At 42.3% G+C, this 21,107-nt stretch overlaps 1 protein-coding gene across 7 annotated transcripts in view; it reads left to right on the top strand.

The window, feature by feature from the left end:
* MAPK9 (mitogen-activated protein kinase 9) overlaps positions 1 to 20,570 on the top strand; it is a 51,905-nt gene extending 31,335 nt beyond the window's left edge. The window contains exons 6-12 of one of the 7 annotated variants that reach the window (XM_088798553.1): positions 3,849 to 4,014; positions 5,489 to 5,560; positions 9,450 to 9,632; positions 11,216 to 11,340; positions 12,343 to 12,406; positions 13,663 to 13,734; positions 20,512 to 20,570. In XM_088798553.1, the coding sequence (XP_088654679.1) occupies positions 3,849 to 4,014; positions 5,489 to 5,560; positions 9,450 to 9,632; positions 11,216 to 11,340; positions 12,343 to 12,406; positions 13,663 to 13,734; positions 20,512 to 20,555 (726 nt within the window). In that variant the 3' untranslated portion in view covers positions 20,556 to 20,570. Of the gene's footprint in view, positions 1 to 3,848; positions 4,015 to 5,078; positions 5,151 to 5,488; positions 5,561 to 9,449; positions 9,633 to 11,215; positions 11,341 to 12,342; positions 12,407 to 13,662; positions 13,735 to 13,960; positions 14,084 to 15,006; positions 18,274 to 20,511 lie in introns of those variants that run through there. The other 6 variants (XM_074313350.2, XM_074313351.2, XM_074313353.2 and 3 more) reach the window with 6 other exon arrangements.
* Positions 20,571 to 21,107: the final 537 nt, after the last annotated feature.

The raw sequence follows: 21,107 nt of genomic DNA, 5'->3' as shown, positions 1-21,107 counted from the left end.
CAGACTTCCTACTTAAACTGGTATCAGCATAGCTGTTCATATGTATGTCCTTTCTAACTTACATTTTTTCAAAAACGGGATCATCTTGTACATAATTGTCCTGCAATTTGCTGAATGAGTTGGTTGGTTGGTTTTTATTTTAATCAAGGATCAAAAAACAGAGTCCCAGCTTTTTTCCTCTTCTCTCTCCCCAGCAGCAAACTTTCAGTTCTTTTGCTGTTGTTTCAGTGTTTATTTTCATATCTTGAAATAATATGATTAGGTCTCTGTCAGTTGACCTTTTCTTTCAATGTGGGGCCTAAGGTCCTGAGTTCGCCTTCTGTCACCTGCCGCGACCTCAGCTGTCCCCATGCGCCAGTGCTGACAGTGTCACCGGGTTTGGAGCGGCATCCACGCTGTGCTGTGTGTCGTCAGGGCACGTCCATGCTCCTCACAGGCTTGTGGTCTTTTATACCATGGATACATTTCTTGTCCTTTCACTGTCTTGCCCCGGAGCTAACAATACTTGTGTGTGTTTTTTGTTTGAGTTTTGGTCTCTGTTGTTTTGTTTTGTTTTTCAAGGAGGGAGCAGTTTTCCATATTCTTACTGCTGATTTGACCCCAAGCTTTCTGCCAGGCATCTGAAGCTTCTCTCAGTGCATCCAGATGTCTTCGCCATTTCACCAGTTTCATCATCTGCATGAGCTCTCTCATGCAGCCTCAGCCCTGCTCCCCGCTGGACGGGCTGCCTGTACCAGGGATATTCTGGACCTCGCCTAGCATTTTCCTGGTATTTTCTTCTCTTGGTGTTGGACTCCCTGTTTCGTGACCTCTGTCTCCCTCTCAGATTACTCCCTTGTTTTGGTGGAAAACATCCTCCAAAAGCTCCCCCAAAAGTGTGCGTGGGAGCTAAGCTTTTTGAGGCCCCAAATATCTGCAACTCTGTACTATGCCCTGATTAATGATTAATAGTTTGCCTGGGTATAAAATTCTTAGTTGCAAGTCAGCTGCCCTCTGAGTTGTAAATGCAGTACTTTGTAGTATGGTAGCTCATGTGGCTTTTGAGCTGTCTAATGCCTTTCTTATTACTAATCCTTTGCAGGTGCACTGGTTTTGTTTTTTATCTCTGCAAACTTTTTAAATTGCTTCTTTATTCCTTGTATTCTGAAATGTTACGATGATATGACCTGAGGGAATTTTTTTCATTAATTGTGGTGGGCATTTGGTGGGCCCTTCAGTCTGGAAGGCCATGCCTTGGAGTCCTGGGAAATTGGTCATTTCATTCCAAACGCCCTCTTTATTGTGCTCTGTATTCTTTCTCTGAAGCATGGGTTAGGTGGAGCTCTTTTTTATCCTGAGTAGTTCCTTTTTCCAGTATTTTGTCCTTATTGCATGATGCACTATCATCTCTCTAAAGTGAGAGATTCTTTGAAGTTTGTTTTTTTTATCACTCCCTGCATTGTTTTTCTCTGCCAAGTTCCTTTTTTAGTGCATTTTGATCTCTTCCTCTCATGCACAGCCCTTCCCCAAATGTCTGGTACTCCTTTTGTCATCTGATCCTATTTAAGATGGGAGTATTAGGGGGTGGCCGGTTAGCTCATTTGGTTAGAGCGTGGTGCTGATAACAGCAAGGTTGCCAGTTTGATCCCCACATGGGCCACTGTGAGCTGCACCCTCCTTTAAAAAAAAAAAAAAAAAAAAAGACGGAAGCATTAGAAGGCCAAGTGGAAATACATGGGTTGGTGACTGATGGATTTTTTTTTTTTTTCTAGGGCAACAGGTGGCCTCAGGTGTCCCTATTTATAGGTCTTTTCTCTGGGCACTCTTTAGTTTCTCTAGCTAAGGCTCCACTGGTCTCTTGACTGAGGGAGACAAACCTGGCTGCTGGTGTGAGAGGCTGTAAGGGGCAGGCTGGGGTCCTCTCGTGGCAGAACGCAGACCCACTGCAGAGCTCATCCTCAGGGGACCTCTTACCCACTCCCTCCCTGTTTTCCTGAATCCAGAAAGTTTGGAAAGAGCATTTAGCAATAATGAAACATAACCTTAGCTGCTGTAATTTTTAAATGGTTCTCTGCTTACGTCAGCAGTGCTTCGCAACATCATGTGCCCATTTGTGACACAGCAGTTGGAAAGTATTATAGTAAGGCAGGTGCTGGGCCTGAACGTCACACTTAAAGTACTCCCCGGTCCTGGGTGCTGACGTTGTAATTTGACCTTGCAGCTACACATGGGAAAACTTTTGTGCATAGAATACATGTGGATTGTTCAGAAGTCACAGATTCTAGGATGAGTTTGCAGGCTGGTGTCCACAGGCAAAAGTCAGATTCCTGTGGCCTGAGAAAGGGGCTGGGGTATGGGAGGTCAGCAGGAAGAAAGGCCCTGGAGTTAAGAGGGAAAAACTACAGAAGTCGTGTCCAGGCATTGAGTGTGGTGGAGCGTCAACAGTTTCTGACTGACTTGCCCTATCGGCCCAGTTCTGAGAGCTGAGAGCACAGAGGGCCAGCTGTCACAGACCTGCCTTGGGTGTGAAGGAGGGGGCGTGTGGCTGGCAATGGTGGGTCCCAGGGGAGGGGGAGTTGGGATTGGTGATCATGGATTCTTCTTCCAAGGAAAGAAAGAGCCATGGGACGATTCCAGGGTCAGAGACCTCCAGCCCTGTGCTGCTCAGTCACATGAGGCTATTGAGCACTCAGAATGTGGCTCTAAGTGGATGTGACAGTACCAAAAAAAGAGTGCAAAATAGCTCACTAATGATTTTTATATATTGTTTACATTTTGAAGTTATAATACTATCAAACAAACTCAGCAAGATGGGAGTATTAGGGGTTGGCCGGTTAGTCAAGAGTTGGGAGGCTTTGGCTAGAAATAAATGATAGATTTATTCAACGGTCTTAGAGTTTGCACACAGGGAACACAACTAGGCCAAAACCCAGAAGTGTTCTGAAGAAGACAGAAAGAGTTCTTACAGTAAAAAGTGCATTCCTGAGAATAATCAGCCCTGCATTCTTAGCCCTAGGACTGCTCCAGGATGGTTATCAGTCAGATGCCAGGCTGTCTGGATGGTGGATGCCAGGTGGTCTAGAGGATGGGTGCCAGGAGTTCTGGTCACATCTGGTGGCCTCGATAATGGGTGTCAGGTGGCCTGGTTATGTGAGTCCTTCAGGGGATAATCAGAGGGTTATCTGGGGGTCTGGTGTATGTCCAGAGGCATATCCAGGCGTTGACACAGGCCTGGAAAGTTCAAAAAGTTTAAGTTCCCAGGCTACTTAGAACAAGAATAGAGTCTTTATGCCTCAACATTCATAATGTTAATCATTTTAGCAGCTTGGTTAAAGTGACTCCTTCACTCTAGGGATAAGGTAGGGATAAAGTATTCCCTACCTTCACTCTATCCTCAGTGCTATGGATATATTGGATGAAATAAAGTATATTGTTAAAATGAATTTTACCTGTTTCTATCCACTCTTTTTAAGGTGGCTACTAAAAAATATAAATTACATCAATTGGACAATGGGGAAGAGCCAGAGTGTTGGGAACTGAAGGATGACCAGGCGTTGGAGGTGGGGAGGGAGGGAAGAGGGGAACAGTTAAAGCTCTCAGAAGGTTTTAAGCAAAGGAAGATCATGAAGGTTTCCACATGGGGGGAGGGGCAACCATCTGACCTCTTTAGGCTGATTTGTATTAGTTTTGGTTTGAGAGTAAGATTTTCCAGAATTATTCCAAAATGCCAGTGTTTGAGTCTAACTTTCCTCCTGCCGGCACTCCCATATGCTTACTTCAGTAGTCACTGACCTCACAAATCCTTGCCAATGTGAGATCATTTGTTTAGCATGCTTTGGTTCATTTTATTCACTTAAATTCTGCCCTAGGACTTGAAACCTAGCAACATCGTAGTAAAATCAGACTGCACCCTTAAGATCCTGGACTTCGGCCTGGCCCGGACAGCATGCACCAACTTTATGATGACCCCGTACGTGGTGACGCGGTATTATCGGGCGCCCGAAGTCATCCTCGGAATGGGCTACAAGGAGAACGGTGAGTGCAGACGAAACTGGAAGAGGCTGAGGCGCTCAAAAATAGTGCTGTTCGTCATCACTAGTTTTCTCTCTTCCTGTGAATTGTATGAAATATAACGTGGGGACTGTATCATCCATAGATTATCAGAGTCCACAGATAAGAAATAATTAACTTTACGTTTCCATTACCTAAAACCATTCACTTTTGAAATTAATCCTTTTGAATGTTTGTCAAAGTATAACATACTTACGAGAATGCACACCTCGAGTGTACACTCGATGGGCGTGCCCACACACAGCACTGCCCACACACAGCACCGCCCACACACAGCACCGCCCACACACAGTACCGCCCAGTCTCAGCCCCCAAGGGAAGCCGTTGTTCTGATTTCTATCTAGCACCATAGATTGCTTTTACCTGTTTTTGAATTTCATATAAATGGAATAATACAATATGTTCTCTGTTGTGTAAAATTGGTGTTTTTTAAACATTCAAAACTTATTCCAGCAATATCGGAGCTCTTTCAAACTTAGCTTTTGACAAATTTGTCAGAAAGAGCGAAATCACATTTACTTTTTTAAAATGGCCTGAAAGTTGCCCCAGTCATCTGAAATGAGCTTTGTGTCAGGTTTATTGTAGACATTCTGTGACCTGTGCCCCCTTCTGAGAGACACAGCTCTGGGGGCTTTTGTTGTCCCCTGTGGAAGGAACAGAAAAGTAGATTCCTGGTTAGGTCTTCCACCCCACCCCCACCAGCAGGGGCACTAAATAGCCCTCTACTTGGCTATCTGAGGCCTGGGCTGCAGCTGGCCCCACAGAAGAGGGTGAAGGCCAGAAGTCAGCTGGAAGTTGGCTGGAAGTCTGGGCACCTGCCGGGGCCTCTCCTGGAGCCCAGAGGAGTAAGCCAGGCCCTGTGAGACCCTGCTCACTTGACAGTTTAGAAAAGGATCGCTCAGGAGGTGTGGGGTCCGTATTTTAACAACAGCTCCCACTGACAAGCTGGGTTTGTCTTTGTGTGGGAGGGGGTTTGAGGAGAGATGTGTGGGGTCTCCTGCTGGTTTTAATCACCTGGTGTTTGGTAGTGGACATCTGGTCTGTCGGGTGCATCATGGCAGAAATGGTCCTCCATAAAGTCCTGTTCCCGGGAAGAGACTGTATCCTTCACAGGGAGACCCTGCCATGGCAGTGGGGCCGGGGTGGGCGGTGGGCATGTGGCCTGAAACAGCTTTGTGTGGACAGGCACTTCTTGTTTCTGGGGTTTCGCTTGTGTTTTAAGCTGTAAAGTATTAAAATCTTTGGCACTAAAACCTAGATTGCTGCAAACTCATGGCTACAGTGGAGGTCAACAATCATTCATATTGTGTAAAGTTCACCCTTAGCGAGCAATTTGTTCTTCCATATTTGTGTGTTTAGTGCACTGTTAGAATTCCTTTTCCTCACCTTTGTTTTATTCATGGCACTTTATAATTTTATCATTTCATTTTATTTTCAGTTGATATCTGGTCAGTGGGTTGCATCATGGGCGAGCTGGTGAAAGGTTGTGTGATATTCCAAGGCACTGATCGTATCCTTCCCGGGACCTTCCCGGCATGCTTCCCACAAACACCAAAGGCAGCAGGAGCTCAAGGAAAATGTCATAATTCCAGATTGTGTTTTAAAGGGGCTTAATTATGCATGTTAAACTAGTGTCGCAAACCAAGTGGTTCAATTTTACATTTTCTTTTTTACTTGACTACCTGTTATGATTTTGTTGAGGTTTAGAGTTAAGTTAAACCAATTACATTAGCTCTTAATATTATCAAAAATAGCTTATAAGAAATTTATTTACTCTTTGATGAATGTATTCTGATATTTAAATGAAAATACTGTTTATTTAGTTCATTCAATTAATTTAACTAGGCAAGTTGCTATCTAACTTTAATAGGCCAGTATTCTTTTATAATTTAATTAATGTATTAGCTTGTTAGTTAACAGTATGTATTAAAATACTTTCCCCCAAAGTAAGAACTGATGCACAGTACATAAGACCTAAATGAAAAAGATTAAAAAGAAAGTTTCTGAGGAACAATATATGATAACTTTTCTTGTTTGTTATTCTGTCGACATTTGTAGACATTTTAAAAGATCCACCTAGAATGTTATTTGTGACACACGGGGAAATCTGAATAAATATAAAATGCAAAAGATTAACTTATCCTATGGTTAGGAAGTCATATTAATGGAATATAGCATAAAGGAGACTAGATATATAATAGATACAGTAGCTTGCTTTCCTCATGTTCTTCCATCTTTAATATTTTTTACTCTAACCTGGTTCTTCACATATGCCCTTTTCATTTGTGTTCTAACCACTTAGTATTTTCATAAGTCTTTGATTTTTTTTTTGTTATGAAAGCTTAAAGTGGTCTCTGTTCACTAGCAGATTGATGGTTTTTTTAAAAGGAACTCAAGCTGTGTAGTCAGTGTTTGTATGTATTTTATTAAAGTAATTTTAGTTTTTTATAATTTTATGAGGGTGATTTTCTTGTAATATAAATTCTTCACAACACAAACTTGGAATGAAAAGGTTTTATTCCTGTCATTTTATTTACCCTCCTTTACATTTTCCACATCACAGATTTTACGTGAAGTTAAATGCAGGATTTTATTTTATTTCTAATAAATTATTTAGCAGTTTTTCCTTGCCTTATCTTAGATTCACTTGTTTCAGATTGTAAGTAAGAGGGCCTTTATTTTGCAAGTAAACTCAATTAAAAAGGGAAAAGTTGATATATTCTAAAGATAATTTAGAAATATCTACTTATCATTCAGTTCTTATTCATTTTTTTGCCTTTCCATTTTTTATTAATTAAGAAATGTTTTCTTCAGAAAGTACAAAAGTGAAAAATGTGGGTACTTTTGGGTGATTATTAAGTAATTTAAAAATTCCTACATTACATATTAATATTTTGCAGTGTCAGTGATTAAGTTTTATATATATATACACACATATATACATGTTTATATACATATATACATATATATACATATATACATACATATATACATATGTATGTGTATATATATATATATATACACATACATACATATATGGTCACCTAATGTCATTCTCAGAACATACACAGAGATTAACATTGTTTTCCAAAGATCATTTTGCCAACTTTTTCAAACATTAGCTTAAAAATTACTAGGCTAGAAAATGATTCTGGAAAACAGACTGCAGTTCTCTTAAATTTGCGTTAGATTTGTGCCTGGGATAGAAAAGGAACCCCTGTCCCCACATGGCCTGTAAGAAAGAGAAAGTTCTAGCCAAGCCAGCGTGGACCCAAGTTCTGACTCCCGTGGGGTGGCTGTGTGACCTTGAGGAGTCTGGCCTTCTGAGCCTTGGTTCCTCTTTGGTACAACGAGAGCACAGTGGTGCCTTCACATGCCAGGATGTCAGCCAGGCTTGTTGGGACTGTCCTCCCCCTGCCCCCCCCCCCGCCCCGTAGTCTATTGACATGACCCTTTACCATGAATCCAGTAGATACTGAGCGCCCACCCTTTCCTAGGCTCCCATCTGACTTACGTTGGAAAAGGGTGACCCTGCCGCTGAGCTGAGGGTTGACCTGAAAAGGCAAGGACTGAAGCAGGAAGACCAGAATGGAGGGAGTGAGGTGGGGAGAGGGCTGGAATGCTGCATCTGGTTTGAAGCTCAACCCCTCAGAGAGCCTTGGTAGGGTTTTGAGACGCTGTCAGGCAGTGGAGATACGGAGCACGAAGCTCAGGAGAGAGGTCGGGGATGGAGAAATAAACGTGGAATCTGCCAGTACTGTGTAAAGCCTGGAGACTGGTATGAGTGCAGAGAGAGAAGAACAAAGGAGGAGGACTAAGCCCCCTGGGGTGGCAGAAAAAACAGGTGCAAGAAAAGGAAAATAAGAGGCCCCCTCCCAGAGAGGAAGCCAGGAGGCCAGGAAGGGAGTTACTGAGGGAGGCTGGTTGACCAGTCTAAAAGGTGAGAGCTGTGAATGGAGCACTGAGTGAGGGATGGTCAGTGGCAGCCTTGATGAGCCCAGTTTTCGTGGAGTGATGGGAGGAAAGCCTGAAGAGAAGAAGTTTCAGAGAGAACCAGAGGTTGGGTATTAGAAATGCGAGCATAGACAACTTTTCCGCTGCACGCGGGAATGGTAGCTAATGGGCCAATGTGGGGCCAAAAGACAGTAGCTGTTGTTTTAACATAAAAAGCTGATGTTTGAGTGGTGACGGTGCACCAGCGAGACGGAGCAGTAGGTGTGGGCTGGGTTTCACATTTGGGCTACATAGGTAAATACAACACAGGCACAACTCTGATTCGTCCATAGGTATGAACAGAGGAGTGAAGAAAGAATAGGCTAATGATTTGAATGTCCAAAACCCATTTCCTGAGCGAGCACGTCAGTGGAAGTCTGACGTTCTGGAAGAACTGAATGCTGTTCTTCGGAAGAACGTGTCTGCTCCCTAGGTTCTTTCATGATGATGTAATTTCATTTTCTAAGACATACCTCAATTAGTCACTTTTTTAAGCTGCTGTTTTGTGATTTTTTCTGGCTTGCATTCCCTTGTATAGTTGTTGAGAGTGTCAGAATCACTTCCCACACTCATTAAGCCCTCTGTGAAATAGACAAAGCTGATATCGTCTGCATTTCACAAATAAGGAAGTGGAGAACCAAGGGAGCTTGACTGCCCAACACCTGAAGAGTGTCTAGTGCTCAGTGGCATCTGAAACCCAGGTCATGCACTTTGAAAGGAAATAAAATGCACCCCTAGGTACAGCAGTGCCGGCTGGGGTCAATGCCAAGTAAAACAGAGTGACCTCTGAAAGTTACTGCTCAGTGTAAGCCCAGCTTCAGGAAGGCCTATGGCCTCCAAGGAAGGGACAAGGAGAGGGTTCAGGAAGCCCAGAGCCCTGGCTTCTGCCCTGGCTTCTGTACCTCTGTCACATGCCACAGCCACCAGGCCAGCCTCACAGGGCTTCGCTTCATCAGCTGTGAGCTGAGGGGTCCCACACATCTCCCCACTTGAGGGCGCTTTAGACCTAGCATAGCTTTAGTACAAAACTAATTTCAATTTGCCTATGTAGTTACTGTCTAATTCCATGTTTAAGCATTTCTGTCATCAATATTCTTCAGTTACAAGATAACTTTATTTTGATCTAGAATGGAAAGGCATATAGAGCTCATTGTGTTGATGTAATAAACCGTGATCATAGCTTATAAAGAGGCGGAGTGTAAGAGTTTTTCTAAATGGTCTAAACTTGGAAACCCAAACCTTATTTGAATATTATTCAAAATGCTCCTGCCAATGCGGTGGGGTGGCCTAGTTAATTATTTGTCAGCAGGTCTAAATATAATTTTAGTTTTTCTTTGAATGGTGCTACTTCATGTAATATGAATATAAGGTATTTTCAGTTGTATTTTCCTCAAGAGACCCCTTAGATATTGATCAGTGGAATAAAGTTATTGAGCAGCTAGGAACACCGTCTGCAGATTTCATGAAGAAACTTCAGCCAACTGTGAGGAATTATGTAGAAAACAGACCAAAGTATCCTGGAATCAAATTTGAAGAACTCTTTCCAGATTGGATATTCCCATCAGAATCGGAACGAGACAAAATTAAAAGTAAGATATCTTCTTGTACTTGTTTTCATAATCTGGGTGAAGCTTTCATTTTTCATGTTTACATTAAAAAATCTGTGAACACTAGGAGATAAAATAGTTAAATCCTCAAGTAAAGCCATTTCCAGGCTAGAATGAAGGCATTGCAGAGAGAAAGCAAAAGATGTAGTTTTGTCCTCAATAAAATAGCTTAACCGAAGCCTTTGGCCAAAATAAAAATATTCCCATCAGTCTGAAAGACTCTTCTGTTAATTATAGCAATTGGAATTCAAAAAGTTGTCAGGTTTAAAGAACACTAGAATAAAGATCTAGCCCAGTTGAAGGGTCAGAAACCAAATTAAAGTAGTTCAGTAAAAAAGGCCCACCCCTTCTCCTGTGCCCGTCACGAAAATGCAGTTTAAGGGAGAATAGATTTGTTTCTCTCCACATCAAGGTAAGCTGCACCTCAATCAGAAAAGCCCCTCTCCTCTTTGCCTACACATGTGAATTTGAATTGCTGAAACCTAGATGAGCCTTGTATTTAACCAAGTGATTGAACTTGTTGGGTTTTTTCTAACTGCTATTCTCGAGATTAAAAAAAAAAAAAAAAAAAACGTGTATGTTGCCAACACTTTGTAAAGGTGGGCAACGCAGAGGCACCTGCCAAGTGTAAGACTGTTGTGTGGCTTAAAAGCTCTCTTCTCATTTTATTTTGCTGTGACATCAGGGAAGATGCTTGCCCATGCTTCATGCCTGCACTGTTGGCGACGCCACCCTTAGCTCAGCTCCTGCGCCCTCCCTGGCCGGGCTGCTGAGCCTGGGCCCAGCCTCCTCTCCCAGACCTAGAGGCTGAAACCACACTTGAAATCCTGGTTTCTAGGAAAGGGACTTCCTCTTAAAGAAAAAGGCTCTAATGATCTTGAACCTATCAAAAAAATCTCAAAGTTAATGCATCTTTGTGCTATTTGTGCTGTCACGTTTACATATTTTGCCGTGGATAATGCACACTTTTTTTGCCCAAATTTGTGAGGGAAAAATAAGGATGCACATTATGCATGGGTAGTACTAATTCCGTATCTATATAAATGTTTTCAATTCTTTTATTTATGCTTATGAGTTAAAAGTGTAACTAGAAAAAAAAAGTATAACTCTAGAAATCAATAACGATGTACATATACAGAATAATACACTGGAATATGATAATTAGTTTTGTTGAACTTACGATGAACTTGCAACAATGAAGAGTTCTTGGCCTTCTATGATGCATAAATATCATAAATTTGTTACCGGTACATAAAATTTCTTGTACCTTGTATCTGTTCTTGTGTTTTGTAATTATGGTAAAATTTTCTTGTACCATAATATGTTAAAAATAAATGCTAAAATTCCTTTATAATACAAAAAACAGGTACCTAAATGTAAATAAATAAAAATTTGAATTAAAAAATTAAAAGGAAAAATTTTTTTACCTGAAATTTTGGGCCCAAAACGTAAGTGCACATTATATACTGGAGCACATTATACATAGCAAAATACAGTAGTTCTTTATTGTGAAATTTTCAGATTAACAGCATTAGCTATTAACCTAATACTTATTTTCACTCTAGCAAGTCAAGCCAGAGATTTGTTATCAAAAATGTTAGTGATAGACCCTGACAAGCGGATCTCAGTGGACGAAGCTCTGCGTCACCCTTACATTACTGTCTGGTATGACCCTGCCGAAGCAGAAGCGGTAAGCAGCTCGGGTGGGAAGACTTGCGTGTAGAGGCAGGGCTTAAGTTACCTTGGTCTTATGTCTGTCAGTCTGGAATAGCTACATAAGGAGAACAAGTCCTAGAGACCATGTGGCAGCGGTCCCCACTCCTTTGGCACACTTGTTGCTGAGGCTGTAGCTCAGAGTACCTTAGGGGTGAATATGTGTGTGCTGCAATAACATAATCACCTTTATGGATGCAGGTGCTGACGCGTGGTCATCATATCACCATTTTTAAGCCTCCATTGTGTACCTGGCAGTGTGCCTTAGGCTCTGCTTCCATCATCTCCTTTAGGCACCCGGTCAGTCTAAGACACTCCCTGAAAATCACAAGTCTGTCCTTCCCAGAGGCACTGCTGGGGAGCTCCACTTGGGAGCTGGTTCACGTGCATTTCTCTGTAGCAGCACTGTTTGGATGGTCTTTAGCTGTGAGTGAGGGAACCATGTAGTGGCATGCTTAGTTCATGCCATCAGTGGGATACACTTTTATGTCTTGGCCTATGGATTGACTGCCATTTTAAACATTGTTTTATATGAAAAGAAGCCAATATATAAACATGTGATTTTTAATCAGAGTTTTGGAATAGTGCATTGATGAGTTGGGGGCTGGGTTTGGAGTTTTATCAGGAAGAACTGCAAGCCTGAATACCTCTGTGTTGCTTTGTCAGGTGGATCTCTAGGAAGCAGCCTGTGATGACTCATTTTATAATTACATTTGAGCAGATATCTTTAGAGTATTTTGAGGTCATGTGATTATAAAGAGAACCATATTAGCTCTATTTTTGTTTTCATTACTTTTTTTCTTAATTATTTTGAAACTGATATAATACCACACTTGTGAAGAAGTCTTTCATAAGCCATATTTGAATAAAATTACATGCATATCATAAATCCATTAGGAGTTTTCCAAGTGGTTCTACCTTTTTCTTCATGCCTCATTATTTTGTTAACTGTTGACTTTACATGTAATTTAATTTTTAGCCACCACCTCAAATTTACGATGCCCAGTTGGAAGAAAGAGAACATGCCATTGAGGAATGGAAAGGTAAGGACAGAGCTGATTTTGATTCTTTCTTATTACTTGAAGACCTATAAAGGGACAGCTTTTCACGTTCAACAGTAGCCTTTGGGGGCAGGGATGAGAAACCCTGCAGCCCAATTTTCTTCCCACGTCTCAGGAGAAGAAGAACTTGAAGACAGCAGAATTAGAGAGAAACATCTATGAATTGTATATTATTTGCTTCAAAAGAAAAAAAGAAGGGCTTTTTCACATGATCTTGCATCATCAAATCTTGGCTTGTAAATAAAACTCAGTAATTGTATCACACTTACCTTGATTACATGTTGCAAAATCTTGAGTAACCCCAATTTACAGGTCCCTGTAAAGCAGCCATGGGGAAGCTCCCTGGGGTGGTGTGAACGTCAGCTGTATTTATAAGCTGAGTAGTTGTGTATATGTTTTAAAATACAATTTGGGCAAAATTGCACATCAAAAATACGCAGTTTTTATTGCCACTATAAGATTAACCAAACAACCCACAACAAACTAAACCAGTAATAAAGAGACTAAACTAACGATTTTTCATTAAAAAGCAGAATCAGTAGTAATTGAGAACCATGGTCAGCACAGGTCAAGCCTGGTGATGCAACGTGGCCACCTGCATGAGCGTTGCACACAGTGACCTGCAGGGTGTGGATGCAGCCACACTCCATGGAAAAGGCTGGCTCATAGGCCTCAGGATATACTTGCAATGTGCTCATTTTATTTCACGAATACTAAAATTTAAATAATAGTTTACTTAATAGGAATTCGTTTTTGTCACAAATGAAAATTGAGGAAAACTGAGGTTGAAGCCATGAGATAAGTTAGGTATCTGGATTCATTTCTGGGCAATCTGGAGGGGCTCTAGCCCACACGTGGACACTGGTCACGTTTGGAGAACCACAGTAATGACAGAGAAGCACGTGCAAATGGGTGTGAGAATACCAAACACTTTAAAATGTTCCGTGAACACCACTTTGCTAGGTGTCTCTCTCCCCGCCCCCCAACCCTTCTCTCAAACCCCCTCGTGGATCCAGAACCATCTATATTTTGGGCTGCCATCATAGTTGGGTTGAAAAAATGTAATGGATCAAAACATGGGTGTTTTGGCCTAGGTCGACTAAATATTTCTGAATTAACTGAATATCACAATTAAAATAACACATTGTGGTGCCCATGGGGTGGCTCAAATTGGTTTGGAAGCAGGGTTTACAGATGCAGGAAACTGGCAAGCCTATAACCTGCATTTCTGTTTGCAGAGCTGATTTACAAAGAAGTAATGGATTGGGAAGAAAGAAGCAAGAATGGTGTCGTAAAAGATCAGCCTTCAGGTTAGTCATCGCTTTCCTGGTGTGACACACTTTTCTCTCCTTGTTTGTCTTCTGCAAATGGCAGCATGCATTAACGCCAGCTTGGCCGGCACTGGATTTGAGAAGTGCTTGCGTGAACTAGTATCCCCCATTCTGGTTTGTCCTGAGGGTGGCAGCTAACATTATACTGCAGGCCAGGCAGCAAACTAACCTTGTTATAAACATTTGTGTTTCATCCTTGCAACAGCTGCTGTCAGCTCCACTTATAGATGAGGAAACTGAATTTAAAGCCTTTTCGATGTGCGTGACCCTCTTTGTACTGGCCCCACCCAGTTAAAAAAGAAAACTAAGGTGAATCTAGGTAAAATGGAATTTGGCTTTCTCTTGAGAAAATTGTTCATCTAGTTATCCCATTTTTCTCCTGGACCTACGTAGTGGTAGAAGCCTGACTAGCCACAAGGTAACTATATGGTCACCAGAGACGTAACACGTGGTCTTAACATACATCTGTAGGATGCTACCTGTTTCCTACATGAAACTCTTCAGATATATTTATTCCCTCCACTTCCAGTGGGAAGCGTGCACGCACACGCAGAGGTGTAGTTTGCACTGCTTCTTATTCTAGAATTTTCTACTCAGCATGACATATGTGTCTAGCATCCAGAGGTTATAGGACTTCAGCACAAGTTGAGGTACTTCTTGTTAACTAAGCACAAATTTCAGGCTGCAAACACTGACCTCTGAGAGCCTGGATGTTTAATTTTTGTTCAGACCAGACTGAAATATGGATAGTAGGAAACAGTATAGCTTCATTTGCCTTCAAATATCCATTTGGGGGATTTCTAAAAAAAAAAAAAAAAAAAAAAAAAAAAAGTCTACTGCATTTTTACCCCTTTCTTGTTTATTTGTTTGTATACAGTCCTTATTTTAAAAGGTGTTTTTATTTGAAAAGAATTCTTCAAAGGTTGATGCTTTTTTTCCTTGGACTAAGTGTTTATGATTATAATTGGAATGTCTGATGACGCCTGAGTCCCATTTGGGCCTAAGCCTTTTGTAATACTGATAATTTTAGGATAAATTCAGCAGTTTTCTTTTAATATCTTTTTTAAACCAGCAGGCATTTTTATGTAGTTAACATGATCATACATGAATGCATACATGATGCTTAGCCACTGGGAAGAAAAAGAGAACGTTACAGGGGAGGACAGGAGTATTTGGGACTCAGAGCCTAAAGAAAGACGCAAGGAAAAGTTCAAAATGTACAGTCGACTAACTTCTTGTCTGTACTAATAGGATAGGAAAGTGCAAAAGGACAGCGAGGAGTGGCCCGAAGTCTCACTGCCTGGATTTGTAGCAGTGTCGTGCCTCAGGTTTTATGATGTTTGGTTTTCTTAGCACAGATGCAGCAGTAAGTAGCCACGCCACTCCTTCTCAGTCGTCATCCATCAATGACATTTCATCCATGTCCACTGAGCAGACGCTGGCCTCAGACACTGACAGCAGTCTCGATGCCTCGACGGGACCCCTTGAAGGTTGTCGATGATGAGTTAGGAATAGCAAGCTTGTCGTCAGTGAGGAAGTCTCGCCTCCCTGGGCCTGAAATGCTCGGGAGTTGATGGAGCCACATAGAAAAACCCCATGTTCTGCATGTAAGAAACACGACGCCTTGCCCCTGCTCAGTCCGATAGGGTTGCCTGCCTAGATTATAAAATGAAGCAGGTTGTGTCTGAAGAAAAAAAGTGCAAGCCACACTTTTAGAGATTTTGTTCAAGGTCATTTCAGGTGAGCAATTAGAATGGATGAAGTTTTTCAAAGTTGTACGGTAATAGTAGTGACAATTTCTCATCCTCGGTAACTGTTGGGACTTATATGCATGTGACCACAAATGCTTGCTCCAACTTGCCATCTAGCACTTTGGAAATCAGTATTTAAATGCCAAATAGTCTTCCAGGTAGTGCTGCTTCTAGAATTATCTCTTAATCCTCCTAAGTACTTTGGTGTCTGTCCAGAAAAAATAGATTTATGTGTGTTAATTGGCCACCATCATATTATCATATCTCACCTTCTCTTATGGTATGATTTATTCTATCTTTTGTATTTTGGAAGGAATATAATTAAATCTATTTAATAAATGAAAAATAGAACTTTTCTTAAATTTGTCATGTTTGGGGCTGAGAATTATCCCTGCTAAAACCAAGACACTTACATGCATTCTTTGTCCTCTCCAGATCGTCTTAGTCTGGGGTGGCTGTACATTCAGCTTTACTGTGTGATAAAATTTTAAGTTTTGTGCTGCTTAAGTTACATATGCCTTTCAAATCCTTATTATTGACTTATTAATTTAAAATGCTACCTAGACATTCACCTTCTTTATTAGCCACCTAACAGTCCATTTCGATGATGGCAGATGGATCCTGAATCCGTTACCTGCTGTTAGAGTAGAATTTTAGGAAACGATCACTGAAGGTGACCACAGGTGCCTACTCAGTGCTCGCTCTGCCTGAGATAGGACCGGCCCGTTCTGACCTTCTGTCAGTCACGGTGCACATGACCTCGCAAGGCAGCGTTTCCCTTTTGTAACACAACGTTCTTACTTTCGCGCTTTACTGAAAGCTTTTCTCGCTTTACTGAAAGAAACCACCTGAATCCCCCATGGTCTGTTGTCGGCAGCAGGGTTGATTCTGAACGCCTGCTTGTCATCCTCCACTTGGTGGCAGCATCGCCTTTTCCTCAGGGAATCATGAACGTTCTGGGAAAACTCTTCAGAGGGACATGGAGGAAATGCCCATAAAAGTAGTGACTAACTAGTGAATATTTCCCAATTTAAAACTGCTCACCTGAAATTGATACTTTCAGACTTTTTGATGTGGAAATTATTCAGAATTCACTAAGATACTGAGTACTGAAGTGTCACTGCAGAAATGGAGTTGTGATGGTCACACTTTGGCTGCCTGTGCTCATAATGCTTTTTCCTTAAGCTTATTCTGTTACAGATTCATATCTTGTGTTTAATTATTTTAGAAGCTGTTGGGTCAACATTCTATAGAATTGATCTTAGGAGGAACTTTGATAAGAAAGTTTATTATAAATATTATCTACAATATATGAGTCTCTGCACCAGTTGTATCTTATCGATTGGTCTTATCACTGGAAAGTGGAACCTTTGATGAGCAAAATTAATATTGAAGTAATAAATCATTTTATATTGTTTATATTGTGAGGTTTAGACACATTCAAGTACAAGATGGAAACACTAACTTGGACTGAGGCAGAAGCATCTGTTACAGGACTGGGACAATTTTGGTTTTGGAGGCCTGATGATATAATGAAGAAAGGTATCACTATACATGTAAAAGCATCGTAAAGTGGCCTTCTCCCTAATGTACATTCTTCAAAAAGACTTTACTAAATTTATCTTTAAAAAGGAAAACAAAGAGAGGGGATTGTTTTTAAAATGCATTGTCTACCCTGGGCTTATGTAAATGCAGCAGTGTGCTGAGGGCGCATTGAGGTCCCACTTGCCAGGCGCTATTCGTAGGTGGAGCTGGGTGCCCCACAGATTGGCTCTCAGCTCTCATTGCTCTGTGTGGTCTCTAAGGGAGCCCGCATCAGCCTGGGCAGGTTTCCTGCCAAAGCCACCTTCCACTGGGTAGCGGAGAGTGCACCTAGGACAGGCCACAGGCTGCAAACCGCAGAGCTCCGTGGCAATGCCTCACAGCTCCTGGGTCCTCCCTCCTGAGCAAGCTGTGCCGGGTCCTGGTGCAGGACGCACAGGTTCAAACTGGTCACTATGGATGAATGCCGATGTGGATAAGAACTGAAAATGTGCTCCATTTACATCTTCTCTATTTTATTTTTGTAATTTATATTGTACACAACCCTAGAAGTAACTATTTTGGACACATATTTTTATAAACCAGGTAATTTATTATTAGCCTGGAATTTGGACTAGGTTTGTTTCGTTCGTTGGTTTTGTTTTCACTCAAATTGGAAATGACTGCCTCCTCTATGCTGGATCTTGACTTCAAGCGCAGGTGCAGAGAGCAGACAGAGTCTGTCAGACTAAGCAAGCATTCTAGAAGCACATGCTGCTCAGTGCTGATCAGCTGTGGTCCTGGAAATGCAAGTATCACTCGGTTCTTATCTTTGGAATGTGAAGCTCAGAGCCGCAGGGCTGAAAGGAGAAGCCCTCGGCAGGGCCGGTAGAGAACAGCCAGGGTCCCTAGTCAGAAGGCTGCATGCGATGCTGGTTCCACCAGGATGTGATGCTGAGAGTCTTGGTGGTGACGTCGGGTCATCGGCTGATTGCTCATGTGACGCCCCCTGGTGTTTCACGTCGGTCCTAAATACAGGTGTGGCCTTTCAGATCACATCTCAAACATAACATTGCCTGATGTTTTATAATAAAATATATTATGTGTGTTTTGATTGGTGAAAATAATACAGATACGTTTTAAAAGAGAAGTGTATAGCATGTCCAGTTTTTGTGTGTTTTTAAGTGACAATTGACTGTATATTTCTACATCACCATCTCTGATTACAGATTTAACGTGAACACAGGTGGATGTTGGAGTGTCATCATTTCAATCAATATTAGCAAAGGTTTTTTAATTGAAAAGCAAAACCTTTCAGTTAGATCGCTTACTGAAGATATTCTGCAAGTTCCTGAATCTACGTCTTCAAAGTCACGCAGTATAAAATTACATATTCAGAGCCTTGGGGTAATTGTTTGCACACAAGGTGTAGCCAGGAGACCCCACTGGGGGTGTGCTCTGATCTCAGCCGACGGCCCTCGGGGTGCCCAGGTGCTTGTGGTTTGTGCACGGGGTGGCACTTGGATTTCACTTCGGGTTTCGAGGCACTTTGGGACATTCACTACTTAAACCTCAGGAGTAGAAGGGCCCTTAGTGGCTCACTCTCTTTTCTCCACCTAAAGGGGCGAGAGTCATTCCTGACCAATGAGTATCAATCTTATTCTTAAAGGTTTCTGAAGAGGGAAAACATGTCTCTTGATATTCATCTGGGTTCCATTTGTCTATCTCACCCCCTTCCCATTTTCATTGTAGACCGTCCTGAAATATTTCTTATTTATTGACTGAAATGATACATGTGCGTGGGTGGGGGAAGGGGTAATATTTCAAAATAGCTGGATACCGTCCTGAAGATTCATTCTGTGGCTACTTGTGTGAATTTGAGCATAAGGTTACCTTTTACAATAAGGCAGTTCTTTAATATTTTTTGTTTTTAATCAGGTAACTTGGTAACTGAATCAGTAATAATAGTGACAGAGTGGCCAGTGACGTCTCCCCGTCACATGACCATGATTTAAGAAGGATGCACCTGTTATGGCCATTGGGAACTTGTCATTCTCTGTGCCCTCAAGGCACAGGGCCACACACTCCACAGTTTTAAATGAAGGTTTTGGGGCCCAGGGTCCTTATGAGCAAGGATGTTGGACACCATTCTTTCTCTGCCTTGGTGCTTTAGAGTTGGGGGAAAGTCAGAATCACTTCTCTACCCCCTACCCCCAACCCCACATGATAACCAGGAGACTGCAGCCCCTGGCCCAATCAGGAAGGGGGCCATAGATTTGCCCTCTGAGTGTTGATTTCACTCTTCTTTTAGTCATAAACACCGTTGAGATGCTAGTGAAAACGGATCCTCTCCCTAGATAAATGTCATGAGCACAGAATTTTGCCAAAGTTTCCAAAGAATCCTGGACCCTGGTGGACGCCACAGTAAGAGCTCCTTTCTAGAAGCAGCTGCTACATGCTTCGTGTTCTTAGCAGGAAGTGGATCCTGCAGGAAGGGTTCTGGGGGCCTTTTCTAGCTCTGACATTTTTGCACACAGTTCTCAGGACATCTTTACTCTGAACCCCAGCACTAGCCCCTATTCTTAGTAGGTGCCCAAAAGAGAACAGAGGGGCTTAGTTGCAATGAAATGGATTGTTTCCATCATTCCTTCCTTCTACGGTGCATGGCTGAAATGTAAGAGCTGGAGGCTTGTAATATAGACTTCCTGGAAACAGAATTAAGTGCATCTCTTCCTTTTAAAGAAGTCATTCTGTGTGGAGCTTTGAAATAAACCCTTGACTTTACCTAAAACCCTATTTTAAATTGTTGATTTTCCAATAATATTGTCTCCACTTCTCTCATGACTTCCCTGAGACTTGCTTTGAATTTTCACAAGCATGCTTTTATTTACACGCTTAGATGTCATACAGAGTGAGAATGGATGGAGACCATCCATTCTCTGGTTCACACCCCCATTCAGGGCAGGAATTGACCTGAAGAGGTCACCTGGCCTCTGCTCAGATGGTTTTAATAAGGAAATGCCTTTGCTACTAAATTTTTAGTAGTTTTGACTGTTTGAAAGTTCTTTTGTAAACTGAACGGAAACCTGGCTCCCACAACTTCCAACCATGGGTAAAACAGAGTGAGTCGGACCCATCTTATGAGACAGGCTTTAATACGTTAGTTGGAAAGGTAAGCTCCAAGTCTTCCCTTCTCTACATGAAACTCAAAGTTCTTTCAGCCCTTTCATATGAAAAAGCCCCAGAGCCTCACCTCCTCGGTGCATCCTAAAAGTATGGGCCCAGAAGTCAACATAATATTCCAGATACAGCCTGAGCAGTGCGTCGTCCAATCAAGGGCCCCCGCTAGTTAACGCAGTCTCGGGTGGTCTTCACTTTAACAGCCATGTCACACTGGGAGCCTGGAGCCCATCAGAAGTACTGGATTTTGTGATGTTGCAGTTAATCCTGACTCTGTCATCCTTCATACGCATTCTCTTGGCAGCTTGTGATATCCGTCAGCTTTATGAGCATGAACATCCCTTCTGAAAATTCATCCAAGTGACAACTGACAGTCTTGAGTGGCAGGACAGCCTTAAGGCAGACCCCAGCAGTCGCAGTGCCAGGACCCAGGTGGCCAGCACTTTGTCACCTCCTCAGGCGGCCCCTCAGCTGAACAGCGTCATGTTCAGCCGTGTGCAGTGCTCTTTTGCCGTGAGCTCTGCAGGAAGGATCTGGCCGGATGTCGCGCAGACATGGTGAACGCGCTCCGGCAGCATTCTCTGATCTACTCGCGGTCACATTTCAAGCAAAGAAATGAATTTGGCACCAGGCACTGGTTCTCAGAGTTCCTTCTTTATTTTCTCTTGGGGGGAGCCAGTGGGGAGTGTCAGCTTTCCCTTCCATAGCCACACGTTTGCTATCCTGTGGCCAGTTGTCCCAGTGTGTGCAGGTTGCTGAGTGGGGAAGGGGACAGGACAGAAGCATGTGGTGGCCTTATTTTGTCTCGGTGTGAATAAGGAAGTGATGTCCTGAAGTCTGTGTAGCCTGATCCCACAAAGGGCCTTGCGGCCTGACACCAGCAGCCCCGTCCGTGGGGCA

This window comes from Rhinolophus sinicus, chromosome 5 (genome assembly GCF_057876585.1).
Source record: "Rhinolophus sinicus isolate RSI-liver-muscle chromosome 5, RSI-T2T, whole genome shotgun sequence".
NCBI lineage: Eukaryota > Metazoa > Chordata > Mammalia > Chiroptera > Rhinolophidae > Rhinolophus > Rhinolophus sinicus.
This window is presented reverse-complemented; position numbering and strand designations above follow the sequence as displayed.